We start from the raw sequence: 17733 nt of genomic DNA on the forward strand, positions 1-17733 counted from the left end.
GGCGTCCCGCGCTCCTGGATGCTCATCGCCACACCCCTGCGTTGTCCTGTTCCCCAGCCTGTTATCGTCTCTCTGCCCCTCGCCTTTCCTCTTCTGTGCTGGTTCAAATCCTGCTCGCGCTGAAGAGTACCGACCTCCCAAAGCCCGTCGCTCCTCCTCCCTCTCCCCCAGCGTTTGTCTTGACATGGGCGAGGCATGGGCGTGCGACGTTGGGCGAATCACCTACCTCTCTAGCCTGCTTCCTCCTCTGAGCTCGGGCAGCACTGAATCTAAGTCCCTGCGTGACTTGATGTTTGACGACCCTGGAAAGCCCAGGGGGGCGAGAGATGAGACGCAGCGTGTGATTTCCCGCGGGTCAGCGCGAGTGTCAATGCCGGTGTACACGCGGGACTTTCCTTCTGCGCGTCTCGGACGGACTGCGTCCTCGGGTGTCCACCCTCTTGGGGTGGCCTGACGCATCCCTGTGCACATATGTTAGCCGGGGGCTACCGACTCCTCCCGGCTCTCCCGACGCCCCGAGTGGACCCACCCGCTCGGGGCCGAAGGATCCCGGGCCCTTCCGGGCTTCTGTGTCGAATCTGCCGGCGGCGACCCGGCGCCGCGCCTGTGTGTGGAAAGTGCGGCTGCGCGCGAGCCGCGGCGTTGACGCGGCGATTTCATCATGTTCCCGGCCCCGCCGCGCGCCCCGCTTCCGCCGCCGCGCCCAGGCCCGCCGGCCCATGCCCTGTCCGCGCCCGGCGCTGCTTAGAGCCGCCCGCGCCGCTCTGCTGCTGCCGCTGCCGCCCCGGCTCCCGGCCCGGCCTCCGCCTCCGCCCCCGCCCCGCCGGCCCCTCGGCACGCGCGCCCCCGGCCCGACCCCGTTCCCCGCGGCCGCCTCCCGGAGCAGCATGGACGGCGCCGGGGATGAGGAGGTGCTGGCACCTCTCCGGCTAGCCGTGCGCCAGCAGGTACCGGCATTCCGCGCCTTCGCCGCAGCCCCCCGCGCCTCTCCCCTTCCCTCCCGGCTCTCTCCTCCCCGGGCATCCGTGCCCCTCGCCGGTTACCCGTCTCTGGAAGCCCTGGGTTTCCTGGCACCTCCTTCGCCTCCCCCTCTTTGGACCAGGTCCCCGCGTGCGTCGGCCACCTTCCCTCCCGAGGACCTCCGTCCTTCCCTCCTCTTGGTCCCCGCGGACATTCTGCGTCCCTCCGCCCGCGATCTGGCCCCCTTCCCCAGTCCCTGTCACTGCCCGCGCCTCCTCTCTCTTCGGCGGGGCTGGATCCGTGACCCTGGGCTCCCCTCCTGTCCCAGCTCAGGACCCTCAGCGTCAGTTTTCCAGTCTCGCCTGTGTCCTTCGTGCACCCAGGTGGCGAGCTGCCTGGTCGGCTAGAGCTGCCGGTCCTGTCTTCCTACGGCCGGACTCTTTTTAAATCTCCAGCATGCTTCGGATAGTGTCTCCCCCTTGACATCTCCTGCATTCATTGCTGGCAGGCTGAGAAAATAAAATAATAATTTAAAAAAAAACAGTTGAAACGTGGATGTGGGGAGGTGTTGAACGGGCTCCTTTCCAATAACGATGTGAGTTCTTCGTCCTTCACTTTCCTGTCCTCTTTTCTGGGTCCCGAAAGGGCCATTTGGAATGAGCGAGCCCTTGCGGACCGTGAAGCTGGGGAACTAAATGTTGCTGAGTGACTGGGTGAAGCCAGCCTTCCGAATGGAACATTTGAAACTTGATTTTGCCAGAGGGAGGGGGGTTTCGTGCGCTGGAGGACTTGGCGATCTGAACAGGCCTGCGTTTCCTCGGCAGCGCATGGACGTTAGACCTTAGAGAAGACAAGGAAGAGGTTATTTCAGATGCATTCGCACATCCAGTCAGGTAGAGCCCAAAGCTTGGGATCGATGACCTTGTAGTAAACAACAGACAGGCTTGTCCTGCACGAGCGGCGCCTGATGCAATCACTTGCCTTAGCTGGGGAGGGTGGCACCCTCGCTCTGAAATAATTCATTGGGGGCAGATCTGCTACAAATTCAGCAAATCCTGCCACTTGACAATCTCTACTTCTTGCTAGTGTGAGCCTGACTCATTCAGTAGTGTTTTATGTTGCAGTTTCACTATGGGCTTAATTTTTTTTCCCCTTCATTATTGGTATCAGAATGGTTATTTTCCATCTCCCTACACCCACTCTCCCCAGATCATATTAGGTGTGGTTCCTTTGTCGTTCCAGTAACTCTCAATTTTTGTTTTATATCCTTCACTTTAGAAGGGAGAATGCATCTAAATTTTTAAAAAAACACACGTTCCCAAACTCCTCCCTCTGCCACGTTAGCCTGGAACTGCAGTGCAAATTGTCTGTCTGCAGTGAGACTGTGGAAGCAGTTTGAACACTTTGATGGGTTCCCATGCCATTACTGTACTATTGCATTTTGTTTATGTTGGCTTGGTTAATTCTTTTGTTTAAGGTATTTTTTTATATGTAACTTAGTTTGTGAAGTTAGGTTAGATTCTTTATCTAGTTTTCCAGGACCACACATATGAATTAACTACCTGAAACTTTGAATCACACTGCTTCTAGTGTCGTGTCAGTTGGAAGGGGATTTAAAGATCATCTAATCACTACCCCCCCCCCCTTTTTTTTTGCTTATGATGAAATGCACACATCACATCTCTATATTTTACATTGTGAAGTTTGTGCAATTGGAGACATCCTTGGGGATTTTAAGGTGCTTAACAGCTAGTCTTGTTAGTGGGATGTGTTTCATATAATTACATGTTTCATATAAACTTGCAAATCTGCTAGGCTATGCGGATGCTGTTGCTTTTTGGAGGTTAGGTTTGTTTGACGGAATGCATTTTCCTGTGGCATATTCTTAGTTGCTTATTGGAGAATTAGTTATGGAACTCCTAAGAGGGTTTCAGAACACCAAGAAAAATGCATTTGTTTTTTTAATGAAGGGTGCCCTAGGGCAATTGAATATTTTTTTAAATTAAGAATTAGCATAGGGTGGCCTAGTTTTTATTTTGCCAAATAAGGACATTAAGAAAACTAATACAATCACCAAACTGCCATCTGAATTTTGCTTTCATTTAATAAAAGAAAGGATATTTTAATACAAAAATGACAAGCCATAGCTCATCTTTTATATTTAGTAGGTTTAACTTTGAAAAAATATCTAATACATTTTTTAAAAAATATATTTTATTGATTTTTTCACAGAGAGGAAGGGAGAGGGATAGAGAGTTAGAAACATCGATGAGAGAGAAACATCGATCAGCTGCCTCCTGTACACTCCCTGCTAGGGATGTGCCCACAACCCAGGTACATGTCCTTGACCGGAATTGAACCTGGGACCCTTCAGTCTGCAGGCCGATGCTCTATCCACTGAGCCAAGCCGGTTAGGGCAATACATTTTTTTTTTAACCATGTATTATGAAAACTCTGTCCTGGAGTGTCTTGTTTGAGATCAGAATAGATGTGTGAATAACATTACTTGTGTTTCAGTGTTTCATATTTTTCTTTTATTGTAATTGGGAGGACAGCTAAAATCCAGATCTTAGCAGTAGTAAGAAGACTTAGGATGAAGAGCCCTCGGCCTTTTGGTTTTCTGTACCAAGAGTGCCCATTAAAAGCTCTTGCTTGAGCCGCAGCGGGCACATGAAAAGTTTATGACATTGTTGTCAATAGCTGGAGAACATTTGGAAATCTGAGACGAACTCATTAATCTTAACAAGAACCCTCCTGTGTAAAACCAAACACCTTACAAAGGTGAGGTTTTTGTTGTTTTCTTGGCCAGCTGAATATGCATCATGATATATTGATCCTGTGGTATGATTTCTCATCTAATAACTACTTTGCTTTATAATCACAGGCTGTTATTTCAAATATATGTCTTTAGGTAAGAATTTACCCAGGAACTAAGCTTCTACTTGATGTTTCTTAAGGTTAATGTACATGACGTTTCACATCAGTGTCATTCAACACACATACACACACACAGAGTTGGGTTGTGAAGACGAGAAGAAAAATAATTAGAAATTAGGAATCCTTAAGTACTTTCATTCATGTTCAGATCACCTCCAATTCTTTTGTTTTCAGGATTGGATCATTATAAATCATGATTTTAAAAGTGATTCAAGGAAGTTAATTTTAAATACTTCCTGCCTTTACCTTCACTTGTGGTGGTCCTTTCCCTTTGCCCTCTCTCCAACCACGAAGCTCCAAAAGAAAAAGGTGGGATGTATGGGAGCGGCAGTACTTGACACAGAGTGAGAGATACTTTACCAAGTTCAAGGCATTCTATGAGAATTACTACTTCCCAGCCTCTTTTCAGAACAAAGGTTCTCACATGTTCTTATCCCCATCCAAAAGCCCTGTTAGTGAGCATTTACAAGACAGCTGCTCTACAAGTAGAGGAAGGAAAAAGGACACTGAATAAAGAGTAAATTAATGATATTTACTAAATTTTAAGTGCTTGGCACTATGCTAGGTTTAGGTTGTGATATCAGTCAACAAATATTTGAGTGCCAGGATTGACGCGCTAAAATTCCTCTCTTGAGACAGGGACAGATAAACTGCATGTGCGTAAGTAAGCCACTGCCATGATAGGGTGACTTCAGATATTGTATGTGTAATGAAGAAGCTGAGATAATGTGAGAAGGTGGCGAGAGAGGTCAGGATGAAGCTAGTTCAACGGCTCTGACCTTTGAGACCCAGCACCCCCTTTTACACCAGATACTTTGGAATTCCATTACTATCCTGCAAGGGACGAAGACAATCATTTTTTTGTAAGTAGAGAGGAGAGAGATTCAAGGAGGGAATGGTCTATTTTTTGGTTCTTCTGTGTTCTCTATACTAATCTTGCTCTTTCCTTCCTTTTATCAATGCTTTTTTCTCCTCCCTCTCCACCTGTATTTTTTCTTTCCTCTAAAACAATAGTAATAACCACTGTAAACCCCGTTTGTATATTCTACTGGGTTATAAATGCTGAGGGCAAAGACTTTTAGTTATTCTTAATGACCTCTCATATACTAGACATTTGAATGGCCTTGTTCTTATACAGATACTTTTAAAAGGCATGCTCAAAAACACATTCCTAACTTTTCTTGACTTCTGAAACCAATCCTGAATGTAAATTCTCTCTGTTGGCTAGGGAGATCTTGTGCGAAAACTGAAAGAAGATAAAGCACCTCAAGTCGATGTAGACAAAGCGGTAGCTGAGCTCAAAGCCCGGAAGAGGGTTCTGGAAGCAAAGGTGAGCCACGAGACTCTAAAACAGGAACGTAAGTAGGTATAGGATTGTTCATCTTTATTTAATCTCTGCGGGTAGGAAAGACCTAGAAAAGTTTCATAGCAAGTCCCATTTGCTTTATCTCTATTTACCTGGATGCCTTCCCCTCCTCCTCTACCCCGCCTCATCCTTTCAGGGTGCAACTCAAAATCTCACCTTCTCTTTGAAGCCCTCTGAGCCCTGACCTACCCCTTCGCCCATATCCTAGACATGCCCAATGACTTTCCCTGGAAGGCATAGTGCTTCTCTTCCTTACGGGATCTCCCATGCCTGGGAAGAATGGTTTTGTGTTGACATTTCTGTTTTTTCTTTTAAGGAAAGGGACTCTCTATCTGATACCTGCTCCCAAATCTTTCTAACGATAAATCTCCCATCACCAAACAGAAGTAGTTTGGAGTTTGAAGTCACTATTTTGCTACTGTGATCCACTACAAATTTAGATATTATTTATCAGTATTTGCACCTAAGTAAGCTTAGCTTGTAATCTTGGAAATGATCACATATTTTCCTAAATAATTAAGTAAAGGTATCTTTTCTGTAACTCAAAGGGGGGGGGGGACCCCCAAGGTTTCTTATTTTTTAAGGGTATCAAAATCTTGTCTGATAAATTTTATATTGAATTTTGCTGAGGAATAAACCAAATTCACATGTGTAAATTCATATTACTACACATCCCTCTCTCTAATCACGTTTTCTATTAAAAATCCCTATAGGAGCTGGCATTACAGCCCAAAGATGACATTGTAGACAGAGCAAAAATGGAAGATACCCTGAAGAGGAGGTTTTTCTACGATCAAGCTTTTGCTATTTATGGAGGTAGGAGACTAGTGATAGAAAGAACAGGTGTGCTGTTTGTGACTTTAATACTGTTCTTAACTAAAAACTGGCTTGCCAGTTGACACCTACTTGTATGAGGTCACCTGAAGCAAAGGATAGATATTTTGCTTTCGTTTGTTTAGCGTCAACCATTTGATGTAAAACCTGTTTTTATTTCCCTCTGCCCTCCGTATTCTTGAAGACTCGATTCAAGTTTGGCTAAATGTTGAACTTCGTGAGGTTTATATAGTGGCTCAAATTCCCAAGAATAAATTAGAGAATTGGGTGCTAAAATTATTATTATCAGTTGAAACAAGAACTTATTGTCTAATTTCTGTGGCAGAAAACTATAATTTTTTTTCATTTTGCTCTTGAATGTGGACGAATTTCTTTTGCTTTTAGTGTTTCTGCTAATTCTACTTGAAATTCTTAATTTGAAAATAGTAAATGAGTAGGAGCTTTTTAATTTTACCTCTGTCCGCTAGTGGAGGGAAGGATCTTGGTACTGAGGAATTCGAATGTGGACTTGAACACATTTCTAGGGCGTATGTGAAGTCTGACAGGTCTCCGTGTCCCCTGTCTCCTTGCCTTCCCTCGTTCAGAGTGACCATGTTTCCCTTGTTCACTTTTTATAGGTGTGAGTGGCCTGTATGACTTTGGGCCAGTTGGCTGTGCTTTGAAGAACAACATTATTCAGACCTGGAGGCAGCACTTTATCCAAGAGGAACAGATCCTAGAAATTGACTGCACCATGCTCACCCCTGAGCCAGTTTTAAAGTAAGATTGATAGTTTAAGGGCTGAAATTCTTTAATATGCCTATTTAAGAACTTTTTCTGCTTATAAAAAGCTACCCATGTTCATTATAAAAATCTAGGGGAAAAAACCCCAGAAAATATTCACCTGCTATTCACAGATAGTCATGTTAAGATCATTGTAGTTATCCTTCCTGTCTTTTTTCTCTTAAGTCTCTGTATAGTGTATCTGTGTTGGTAGCACACTGCTGTTTTTATGTAACATAGGTGAACATTGACTTCTGTCATTAGTTTTCTAAAGCATTTTTAATAACAGCATAGTATGCTGTTTTATGGGTGCGCCATGTTTTATTTAGCTAGTCCACATTGTAGCCAATTAAGTAGTTTCTAATTTTTTACTGCATTAAACATGCCGATAGATGAATTTTTGTGTATATCCCTGATTATTTCCTTAGTATAAATCCTTAGAAATTCTGGGCAAAGGTATATATACATTTTTAATCAAATACTACTATTTGTATTGAAGTTTCAATGCAGAAATTTAGATTATTCCTACCAATATTTTTGAAAGCAGTGCAGGATGTTTTGAATATAAAACTGAAAGAGGAATTCTTACCATTTTGTATATCACTTCATTTAATTTTGCCGTTTGCATCCCTTAGGCTTTCTCTTTTTATTTTTTTAAATTTATCTTTATTGTTGAAAGATTACAGATGTTCCCTTTTTTCCCCCATTGACACCCCTCCTCCCCACTTCTGACCCCTGCTTTCTCTTAATAATTTCAGCCAATTAAGACAAGATGATGGATCTAAAAGATCAGGAGAACCTATATTTTAATAGGTTGAGCTACTTGCTCCACTAAGGGAACTGTGTAGAGATAATACCTGTCCATGCAGTTTTCAGGGGCAGAGAACCAAGGTTCATTATCTATAACTAGAGGCCCAGTGCACGAAATTTGTGCATTGGTAGGGTCCCTAGTGGCTGCCTGCTGCTGGCCAGGTACTCCCTGCCTTCCCCCAGCTGGCCCCGCCCCCTGGTTGAACTCCCAGACGAACTCCTGGTGAAGGGGACAATTTGCATACTATTTTATTATGTAGGATGAGATAAGAGTTCTTGGCTAGCCACGTTTGCCATGGTTTGGCCTTTGCTTGTATTACTACTAATAATAGGATAGGTGTGGGTTAATTGGTTCTGCAAAGTAGCACAGATGTTCTGACAACTTGTGAACAAGTGTAATCTAGGTGATGTCTTTTTTCCTGCCGGAAGAAAGAATTTTCTCTGGCATACATTATCATCTACCATGGATGCATCAATATAGATGTGGGAGCTTCCATCTTTCAGATTCACAGATACAAACTATGGATAAACATCTAGAAGGGGGATTGTCTTGCAGGTAAAAGCTATGTGTTAATTTGTATGAAAATGACAAATGGGCTTGACATTTGTTACTTTAGGACTTCTGGCCATGTAGACAAATTTGCTGACTTCATGGTGAAAGATGTAAAAAATGGAGAGTGTTTTCGTGCTGACCATCTATTAAAAGGTATGGTTCTTCATCTCAAGTAGGATTGATCAAAACAAAGGGTTTAGATCAGTGGTTCCCAAACTTATTTGGCCTACCGCCCCCTTTCCAGAAAAAATAATACTCAGTGCCCCCTGGAAATTAATTTTTTAAAAATTTTAATAGCAATTAAACAGATATATGTGTTAATGTTTCTACCTTTTTCGTAAAATATAGTAAAGAAAGGTGTAAATTAGAAACATTGAAGTTTGAAATTATGAAACTATTTATTGAACTCAGAATAGAAAGGTAATACAAAAAAAGTTAAAACAAATGCACCTGTGGCCATCACCGCCCCCCTGGATCGCTGCAGCGCCCACCAGGGGGCGGTAGCGCCCACTTTGGGAATCACTGGTTTAGATGAAACCTTTCTCATTTTTTTTCTCTTAAAATTTTGGGGGGGGAGTGCATAATATACAAAGGCTAAAGTACAAGGATAAAATCCCTTATTTTAAAAATATGTATACAGATAATTAGAAATTCTAAGTCAGTAAAAGGGTCAAGACAGTATGACTCCCTGTTAAATCAACCAAGGGATTCATATCAAGAACATTATCACTGGATTCAGTCTTTTTACCTGTCCAGCATTGAAACTCAAAAGTACACTGTCCCCCCAAAAAGAAAAAAAAATACACTGTCCCCTTTTCCCCATTGATTGAAAATTGACGTTTATCAACATGTCTTATAGCTCATTTACAGAAATTGATGTCTGATAAGAAGTGTTCTGCTGAGAAGAAATCAGAGATGGAAAGTGTCTTGGCTCAGGTGAGTTCTTGAGAGACACTATCACAGCACCTCAGGTAGGTGCTGTCTTTCTTCCGGCATTTGATGACTGTTGAATTCCACATGGTGCTGACCCTGGCCAAGGTGGTAAACAAGCCAAATTTACCTCTGCTCTCATAGCATCTCCAATTACATTTTTATTTTCTTCTCTCTACCTTTTGTGGCTAACCCTTTATTTTAGCCGAAACCAGCAAGTTTGTTTAAATAGGCATAAAATTTTTTCTCTCTCCTTGGATAAAAAAAAAAGTCTATTCTGACTTTTCCCAAGTCGGGGAATACCATCCATATCAGAAGTAGTTCTTATCCTTTGTGTGGGTCACAGATCACTTGAGAACATAACCCTTTCCTTTTTTTCTCATGCGAGTTTACTGGGTATTCTCCCACTGTTGCCCTAACTGTTTTTTAATGAGCTAATTTTTCTCTGTGCTATCTAGCTTTCCAACATTAGCTGAGAAATTTTCTCCTTCCTCATTTAAATTGAAAATCTTAATCTGGCCATTTATTTTAGGTCCTCATGAAGTATATCTTATTCCTTGCTTGAAGCTCATTGTTAGTTCTTGTATTTTGACATTGTTATAGCTACACATTTATTTCTTATTTCCTTTTTTCCCCTCAAAGGCATGAATTTTATTATTATTATTATTATTAGGAAAAAGATATGAAACGCATGTCTAATTACCCCTAAATTACTGTTTCCTAATCTGAATGCTAGAGTTACTAAGGTTTTGTGTGCATGTCTTTGATCGTAACAGTTTCATTTATTTCCAAGTAACTTAACAGAAGCAGGAAGTAATTAGTTGGTTTGTTAAGTCGTATTTTATAGTTTGAGCACTGACTTCCTGTTTCTTCCCAGATCCATGTTCTAGGGGAGCATTCTGTTTTCTGATTTGTCATGTCAGATATATATACAGCTGCCAGTGCAATTTTCAGTGAGAAGTTGGGGACCCGCGGGAAATGGCCTAGTCCTTAGACATGGCCCTGTGGATGCCCGGCTGAAGGCCCATCCTTTCCGTGAGCCCATATTAGTGCCTGTGACTCCTTTTCAGCTTTGCAAAGCATGACAGTTTCTTTAAAGGCACTGACTTACCTTTGCTGGTAGGAAGAGCTCTATTCCTGTTACGTGGATTCAGCAACCAGATTTAATTCTCTTATTTCTCCTTTCTGTCCATTTTTGTTGACCCAAAAAAATGAACCTCACTGGTGAATGTTGAGTTTTAGATCATTTCCAGAAAGATACTTCATTTTCCTGTTGGTAAATGAAATCTGTGTAAACTGGTTATGGTTTTATGTGGATATCTGGAGGTTATTTTGGATGAGTTTAACGGTGGATGGAGTTTAATATATAATACTTTATCTTATGCCTTGGTTTTTCCTCAGTCTTATATACTAATTTTTTTTTGCATGTTTTTAGCTTGATAACTATGGACAGCAAGAGCTTGGGGATCTTTTTGTGAACTATAATGTAAAATCCCCCATTACTGGAAATGATCTCTCCCCTCCAGTAGCTTTTAACTTAATGTTCAAGACCTACATTGGGCCTGGAGGAAACATGCCTGGGTACGTATCATTTATTGTTTATTTATCAAAGTTATTAACATTGCTTGTCATAAAAGGTAAATATCAGTATTAGCCACAAGGGAAAAATGATGAAAAGTGATATATAAAAAGTGCAGGTAAATATATTAAGGAAAAATTATGACAGACAAATTTGATTTCTTCTAATTCTTTAGTATATATGTTGATTTTTTTGGCCTAGAAAATAAACATAAAAGGTCTGATCATCATACCTTCTAGTTATAGCTGCATAGTACAGGAAAGACAGTTGAATGATTTTGGAAGTCATTGAACTTATTGCTGAAGGAGATGAGAAACCATTCAGTCCAGATCAGCACTGTTCAGCACTGCCTGCAGTGATCGGAATGTTTGTAATCTGTGCTGTCCAGTATGGTGGTCATGTGGGCCTGATGGGCACTTAATTGGGCTAGTGCTTCTGAGGAAAGAAATTTTAAGATTTATTCAATTTTAATTAATGTAAATAATTTAAATAGATATGACTAGTGGCATACTACATTGGACAGCATAGGTTTAGATTTGATTTGAAAGACGTGATTTTCAAAGTCTGGACCATTTATAGTATGACCCAGAGATAGACTCTGTATTTCCAGATTCCTTGTCCATTTCCATTTCATAGCTCCAGATATTTTCCTTATGGTCTCATTTTATTATTTTTTTGTTTTGTTTTGTTTTGTTTTGTTATTTATTTATTTACTTATTTATTTATTTAATGACCTCATTTTAAAGGGCAAGAGAAGGGTAGGTTTTTGCAAGATGAAGCTAAATAGATCATGTTTTCTGGAGTAGAAACTAAAGAGTAATAAAAATTAATTGAGACAGAATGTTACTAGAATTACTTTAATAAGACACAGGGTTGACTTGGGATATTTGTGGAAAGAGGCCAGAGGTAAGCCTTCCATTTTGGCAATACATACACAGAGTCATAAAATGGGCCATATCCTCTGTCCTGTCGTCCCACTCCTAGAAATTTATCTAAGAAAGTAATTCAAAAGGAAAGGAAGTGATACTTGTCAAGGGTGTATAAATTAAAAGTAGAACTAACCTACTCATCCTATAATTTGAGGATGGTGAAATAAATGACACAAAGTAGAACATTTTGATAGAATACTCTGCAGCTGTTGAATATGAGACATTTTCAGTTATTTAGAAACTGGAGAAGTATAAAATAAATGAAAGAATGCATAATTTTTTACATCCTATTTAAAAACATGCACATAAACTATAGCTGTACTGCTGTTTGGGTGAAATGTGGAAAGGAGGACAAAAATCAAAAGAGTTGAGTGTGTTAGAGTGAGATGCGGGTAGAATTTTATTGTTTTTGTCTTCATTGTAAAGTTTCCATAAAATATGTATTGTGAAGCAGGCTGTGAGAATGCTTTCTTAGTTGTTTTGCACAGAATATTCTCTGTGAAATTCAAAAGAGGGACGGGGCTCTACTGGTATATTTGCTTGGCTCTATCTCTAACATATGGAGAAATATGAGAAGCCTCTGGCTGAAAATGTAAAGTACCACAAAGAAGAACATGACATGAGAAACCTCGAAAGCTTCCTGGCTCAATGTGATGCTGTGATGAGTGAGATCTAGTGTTAAAGGGTAGCCCACATGGGCTTGTTTTTCGTCCCACGGTTACGCTTTAATGTGTGGGTATACTGAGGCATGGGTCTGATTTTCAGGAGGATCTGAAATGGTCATCTGCCTCCATGTAAATGATTAGTCAGGAAGAATAGCAGATGTTTTAGGGACACTATGAGAGAGGTGGTATTTGATTCACTGGAGTGGTTACATAAAATGGCATTTCTAGCAGCAGTATTGCCATACCAGTTACCTAATGCATTCTCTCATACTTGCTTGGTAATGTTTGCTACCGAGGAAAAGATCTATTTCTAAAACTTTGTTTTAGGGCTCATACAGCTTTGTGTGCAAATAGTATACTTAGGACTTTTAGGATTTGCATCTAGAATTTCAGATTTGTTGGAAAACTTAATTTCTTTATAACCGACTGATTGATTTACATTTACAGGTACTTGAGACCAGAAACTGCACAGGGGATTTTCCTGAATTTCAAACGACTTTTGGAATTCAACCAAGGAAAGTTGCCATTTGCTGCTGCCCAGATTGGAAATTCTTTTAGAAATGAGATCTCCCCTCGGTCGGGACTGATCAGAGTCAGGTACTGCCCACATTGTTCTTCTGGTAAAATTAGTAAGTGACCTTGGCATTGAATTGGACATGAAAACTGGCTATTCTGCTTCGTTCTTTCATGATTATGTAATTATTTTTATGCTACAAAAAAGCTTGTCTTACATTTGTATCTCCAGATGTAACCTCTGGGATGACTGGCAGCTGTGAGTAACTAATGTGAACTTGAAGGGAAAGGCAGGGAGGGTGAAGAACTTAAGTCTTAAGTGTCTTTCCTGCTCCAAAATGACCTTTTCCCCTTGTTCGTCATGTGTTTGTGATTTTTTAAACAAATTTAAAAAAAAATTTTTTTAATTGATTTCAGAGAGAGGAAGGGAGAGGGAGAAAGGGATAGAAACATCAGTGATGAGAGAGAATCATTGATCGCCTGCCTCCTGCACACCCCCTAGTGGGGATTGAGCCAGAAACCCAGGCATGTAACCTGACCAGGAATCGAACCGTGACCTCCTGGTTCATGGGGTCAATGCTCAACTACTGAGCCACACCGGCCGGGACATCACGTGGTGTGAGGATGGCAAGATGTTGTTTATCTAACCCAAGGCATTTTCTGGCAGTGGTGATGCAAATGAGAGTAGGGTGAGGTAGGGATGGGTGATGGTTATGACAGGAAGATCACTCCAGGACAGCATTGAGGGGTTAGGAGTTTTCAGTAACCAATTGGTGTTCTTCCAGATATTTGGGGGGGACACCTATCTGACAGAGAGGCCAGCTAGCAAGTTTACTACTATGTGCTCTTGTGTAGACATCCACTGGGCTCTATTCTAATGACCTCCCTTTGTCAGATGTGTCCAGGAATGTGTGGGAAGGTGAGCAGGCACTATTTAGTTACATTTTCTTTTGGAAACTTAGTATGACTTATCTGTTTATGACTTAAGCTTTTTGTGATTTTGATGTATTTTCTCACTGATGTCATCTCTTAGGGCAGTAAATTCCATATAAAAAATAGGCTTTGTAGGTAAACCCAACTTTCTTAGGTTCCGAAACATTGTATGCGGTCCCACTGCCCCACCCATTTCCGCTCTTCTTTTCTTCCTTGCTATAATTACAGATTTAGTCACAGCATATCCCAGCCACAGACTCTACATCAAAGCACCCCAGCCATCTGCCTAATCTCATTAGTCCCCCTGACTCCCTCTGAGGAAATGCGCCTGTGTTCTGACCAAACTTACCTTCAGGCCTGTAATCCCTTAGCCTAGTGGTCGGCAAACTATGGCTCTCGAGCCACATGCGGCTCTTTGGTCCCTTGAGTGTGGCTCTTCCACAAAATGCCACGTGCGGGCGCGCACATACAGTGTGATTGAAACTTCGTGGCCCATGCACAGACGTCGGTTTTCGGCCTGGGCAAGTCTGTTTTGAAGAAGAACTGTTGATATTTGGCTCTGTTAGCTAATGAGTTTGCTGACCACTGCCTTAGCCTTATCATCTAGAAAGGGGAGACCTCATGGAGGAAAGAGCCTGCACAAAGTAACAGTGACTCCAGTGTGGTCCTGTATGTATTTTAGTTTCCATGGCCCCAGGTACATTCTCTGAACTCAAAGACAGGAGGCAGCTGGTAACATCGGCGTTGTGTTGATTTCCGTCTCCCGTCTGTGAGTGGGATGATTTGACAGAACAGAGGCAAAGACTTTGGCAGCAGATTGTTTTGGGAATCTGGGCAAGGCCCTTATTTTGATCTTCCCTGCATTTTAGATGTTCTGTTTCTCAGCCCAGTTCTAAGCTCTGTGAGGTCAGACACTGTGCTTCTCTCTCTTAGTTTCTGTGCACACAGATGATATTTCATAGTTGTTGAAAGACAATCTAGACATAGGTGCTGCATGACTAAATAAGAGATACCATTAAATTTAAAAATTAAAGTTCTTTTACAGTGCATTTCATGTATTTTTAGACCCATTTAAGCAATTTTTCATTACTTCTAAAACATCTGAGATAATCATGAAAGTGCACAAATGTGTGTTTTAAAGAAGAAAGATTTGATTTTACTCATAAAATTATCTTAAAACGCTTTTCCCTCCAGTAGCTACTAAATTGACGTTCAGAGGAATCTCTCTGGGAAACCATTGCTATGTGCATATTTATTTCATCATGAAGCAATTAGCTTGATGTTAGCTTGTTCAACTCAAGCCTTAAATCATCTGCCTTGAATAACACTATTTAAGAAGCTGTTACTCCAAAGAAACCAGCTGTATGGTGCCATTATCAGTCACTTACTTACTCAGAGCAATAAAAAAGAAGAAATCAAACTACTCTAAAAGCTAAAGAACAATTTAAATTCACTATTAATTTCCCATTATTTGAAAAGTAAATATTGGGAGCTTGTAAATATCAGACTTGCTAATGCTTTAAGGAAAACTATTTTATTTGGAAGTCCATTCCATATTACACTTCTCTTTGTGTCTGATTTTGCTTAAATTTTCCTAATTTTTAAAACTATTGATTTGTTCTTTAAAAATTGTTTTTCATTAAAAGTACTTGTGGTTGCATCTAGTGTCAAAGAAAAAACAGAAATAGGTAGTACTTAAAGTGGTAAAAACAAGATTTTATTCCGGACTCTTGCAATTGGGAAAAAGAGACCACAGTATAGAACAGGGCTCAATTCTGAGGACAGCAGTCTCCCAATATTATCCATAGGAGATACGTCCCCAGACCCCAGTGGATGTCTGAAACCAGATAGCACTGAACCCTATATACACTATGTACATACTTACCTATGGTAAGTTTAATTTATTAATTAGAGTAAGAGATTAACAACAGCTCATATAGAACAATTATAACAATATCTATATCTATATATATAAAAGGCTAATATGCTAAATATCCCTCCGACTGTCCGACCGGTCTCTATGATGCGCACTGACCACCAGGTGGTAGACGCTCAATGCAGAAGCTGCCCTGACACACACGCTGGCCATTTACAAAGAAACGGCACCTCGGACCTGGCACCAACAAAGCAACACTTGGCTTCTCCCGAGTGGGACACAGGCCCCACCATCACCCCGGTGCAATAGCCCACCAAATCGCAGCCAATGCTGCCGAGACCCCATGGTGCAAAATATGGCCCACAGCCCAGCCCTACCCAGAAACAGTGGCTGTGGGTGCCAGGTAATGACGTCATGTTGCAATACCCAGCTTCCTCTCCCTAGCGACTAGCCTCCTTGGAGTTTCTTCAGCCCAGGAACACGGCTTGCTTTATAGCCAGGTGCAAACATTTTACACTTTAACCAAATGTCTGGGAAGCGTTTTCCCATGCCTCATCTCGTTTGATCCTCACACAAGTCCTGGAGTAGGTAGATAGGAGACTCGGTGGAATCCTATTTTCTTCTCATTAGCTGGAAAACGGAGATTTAGAAAGTTTAGAAACTTGACCCAACTGAAAAGAAGTAAGAAATGGTGGAACTTGAAAATGACTTCAGGTTTTCTCACTGTGCAGAATGTAGTCAAACACTGCTGCAGTTAAATATTTTCCCCTTTGTTCTCCGTGTGTGATCTACAATAATAATCTGCTTCATGTTGATATTTACTGCTGTGTTGCTGACAGTTACCTGAAAGAGAAGTTGGGGTGCTTCACTGGGCTGGAAAAAGTTTAGCTATTGAAAGCAGGTCTAATTAAGCAAGTTTATCTATATATATATATATAAAGCTCTCGCTGGCACCAATCGCACACGTGTTTCCATCTGTCATTGTCTATTGTGAATTTGGTTGACACTTCTATTATAGAGAAGGGCGAATAGCGATATTAAAATATTTATTCTAATTTCCTTTCAATGTGCATGAATTCGTAAACTGGGCCTCTAGTACTGTAATAAAAGTTATGTGAATGTGGTTTCTCACTGAAAATACCTTATTGTACTGTCCTCACCCTTCTTGTGATGATGAGAGATGACAGGATGCCTGTGTGACGGGATGAGGTGAGGTGAGTGACAGAGACATTGTTATGTGACATTAGGCTACTGTCAGGGTGACTTGAACACAAGCACTTCGATACCATGACAGTCGATTTGATAACCAAGAGGCTACTAAGTGACTTGGGCAGTATCATATACAGTGTGGCTACGCTGGACAGTGGGGTGCTTCAAATCCTGGGCAGGATAGAGTGGGACGTGTGAGATTGCATCTCAGTACTCAGAGTGGCACGCAATTTAAAACTGATGTTATTTATTTCTGGAATTTTCCATTTAATAATTTTAGACCACACTTGACTGAGGGTAACTGAAACCTTAGAAAGCGAAACCAAGGATAAGGGGGGAGCACTGTACAGCATGGGCAAGTGGGGGTTTATAGCCGAGGAGCAGGGTGGCGGTCAGGGGATGGGGATTACTAAGAGGGAACAGCAGGGGTAAGGGGATTCTGGCTGAACTGCCCTGACAGAACTCTTGCTGAAGACAGGCCAGGGCATCAGACATCGCCTGGGGGATGGTGGAGGAGGAGGTGATCAGATTGCAAGCGGGAATGGTTCTGATTAAACTATCTCAGTTTAATGATTCTGATTAAACTATCTCAGATTCTTGCTAAAACTGGATTTTACAAGGAACTGCACAGATGGGCCTAGGACAGTGATGGCGAACCTATGACACGCGTGTCAGAGGTGACACTTGAACTCATTTTTTTGGTTGATTTTTCTTTGTTAAATGGCATTTAAATATATAAAATAAATATTTTTAAAAAGTCTTTGTTTTTACTATGGTTGCAAAGATCAAAAAATTTCTATATGTGACACGGCATCAGAGTTAAGTTAGGGTTTTTCAAAATGCTGACACACTGAGCTCAAAAGGTTCGCCATCACTG

The 17733-nt window shown here is 41.5% G+C and overlaps 1 protein-coding gene across 1 annotated transcript in view; it reads left to right on the plus strand.

Annotated features, from left to right (window-relative positions):
* The first annotated feature begins 704 nt into the window (after positions 1-704).
* Positions 705-17733, plus strand: part of GARS1 (glycyl-tRNA synthetase 1) — a 34450-nt gene continuing 17421 nt past the window's right edge. The window contains exons 1-8 of the mRNA XM_070424520.1: positions 705-947; positions 5126-5227; positions 5977-6079; positions 6715-6856; positions 8287-8375; positions 9082-9158; positions 10588-10733; positions 12773-12922. Coding sequence (XP_070280621.1) covers positions 720-947; positions 5126-5227; positions 5977-6079; positions 6715-6856; positions 8287-8375; positions 9082-9158; positions 10588-10733; positions 12773-12922 — 1037 coding nt within the window. The 5' untranslated portion in view covers positions 705-719. The remainder of the gene's footprint in view (positions 948-5125; positions 5228-5976; positions 6080-6714; positions 6857-8286; positions 8376-9081; positions 9159-10587; positions 10734-12772; positions 12923-17733) is intronic.

This window comes from Myotis yumanensis, unplaced genomic scaffold (genome assembly GCF_028538775.1).
Source record: "Myotis yumanensis isolate MYYU_CA2020_CCGP unplaced genomic scaffold, mMyoYum1.0.hap1 SCAF_9, whole genome shotgun sequence".
NCBI lineage: Eukaryota > Metazoa > Chordata > Mammalia > Chiroptera > Vespertilionidae > Myotis > Myotis yumanensis.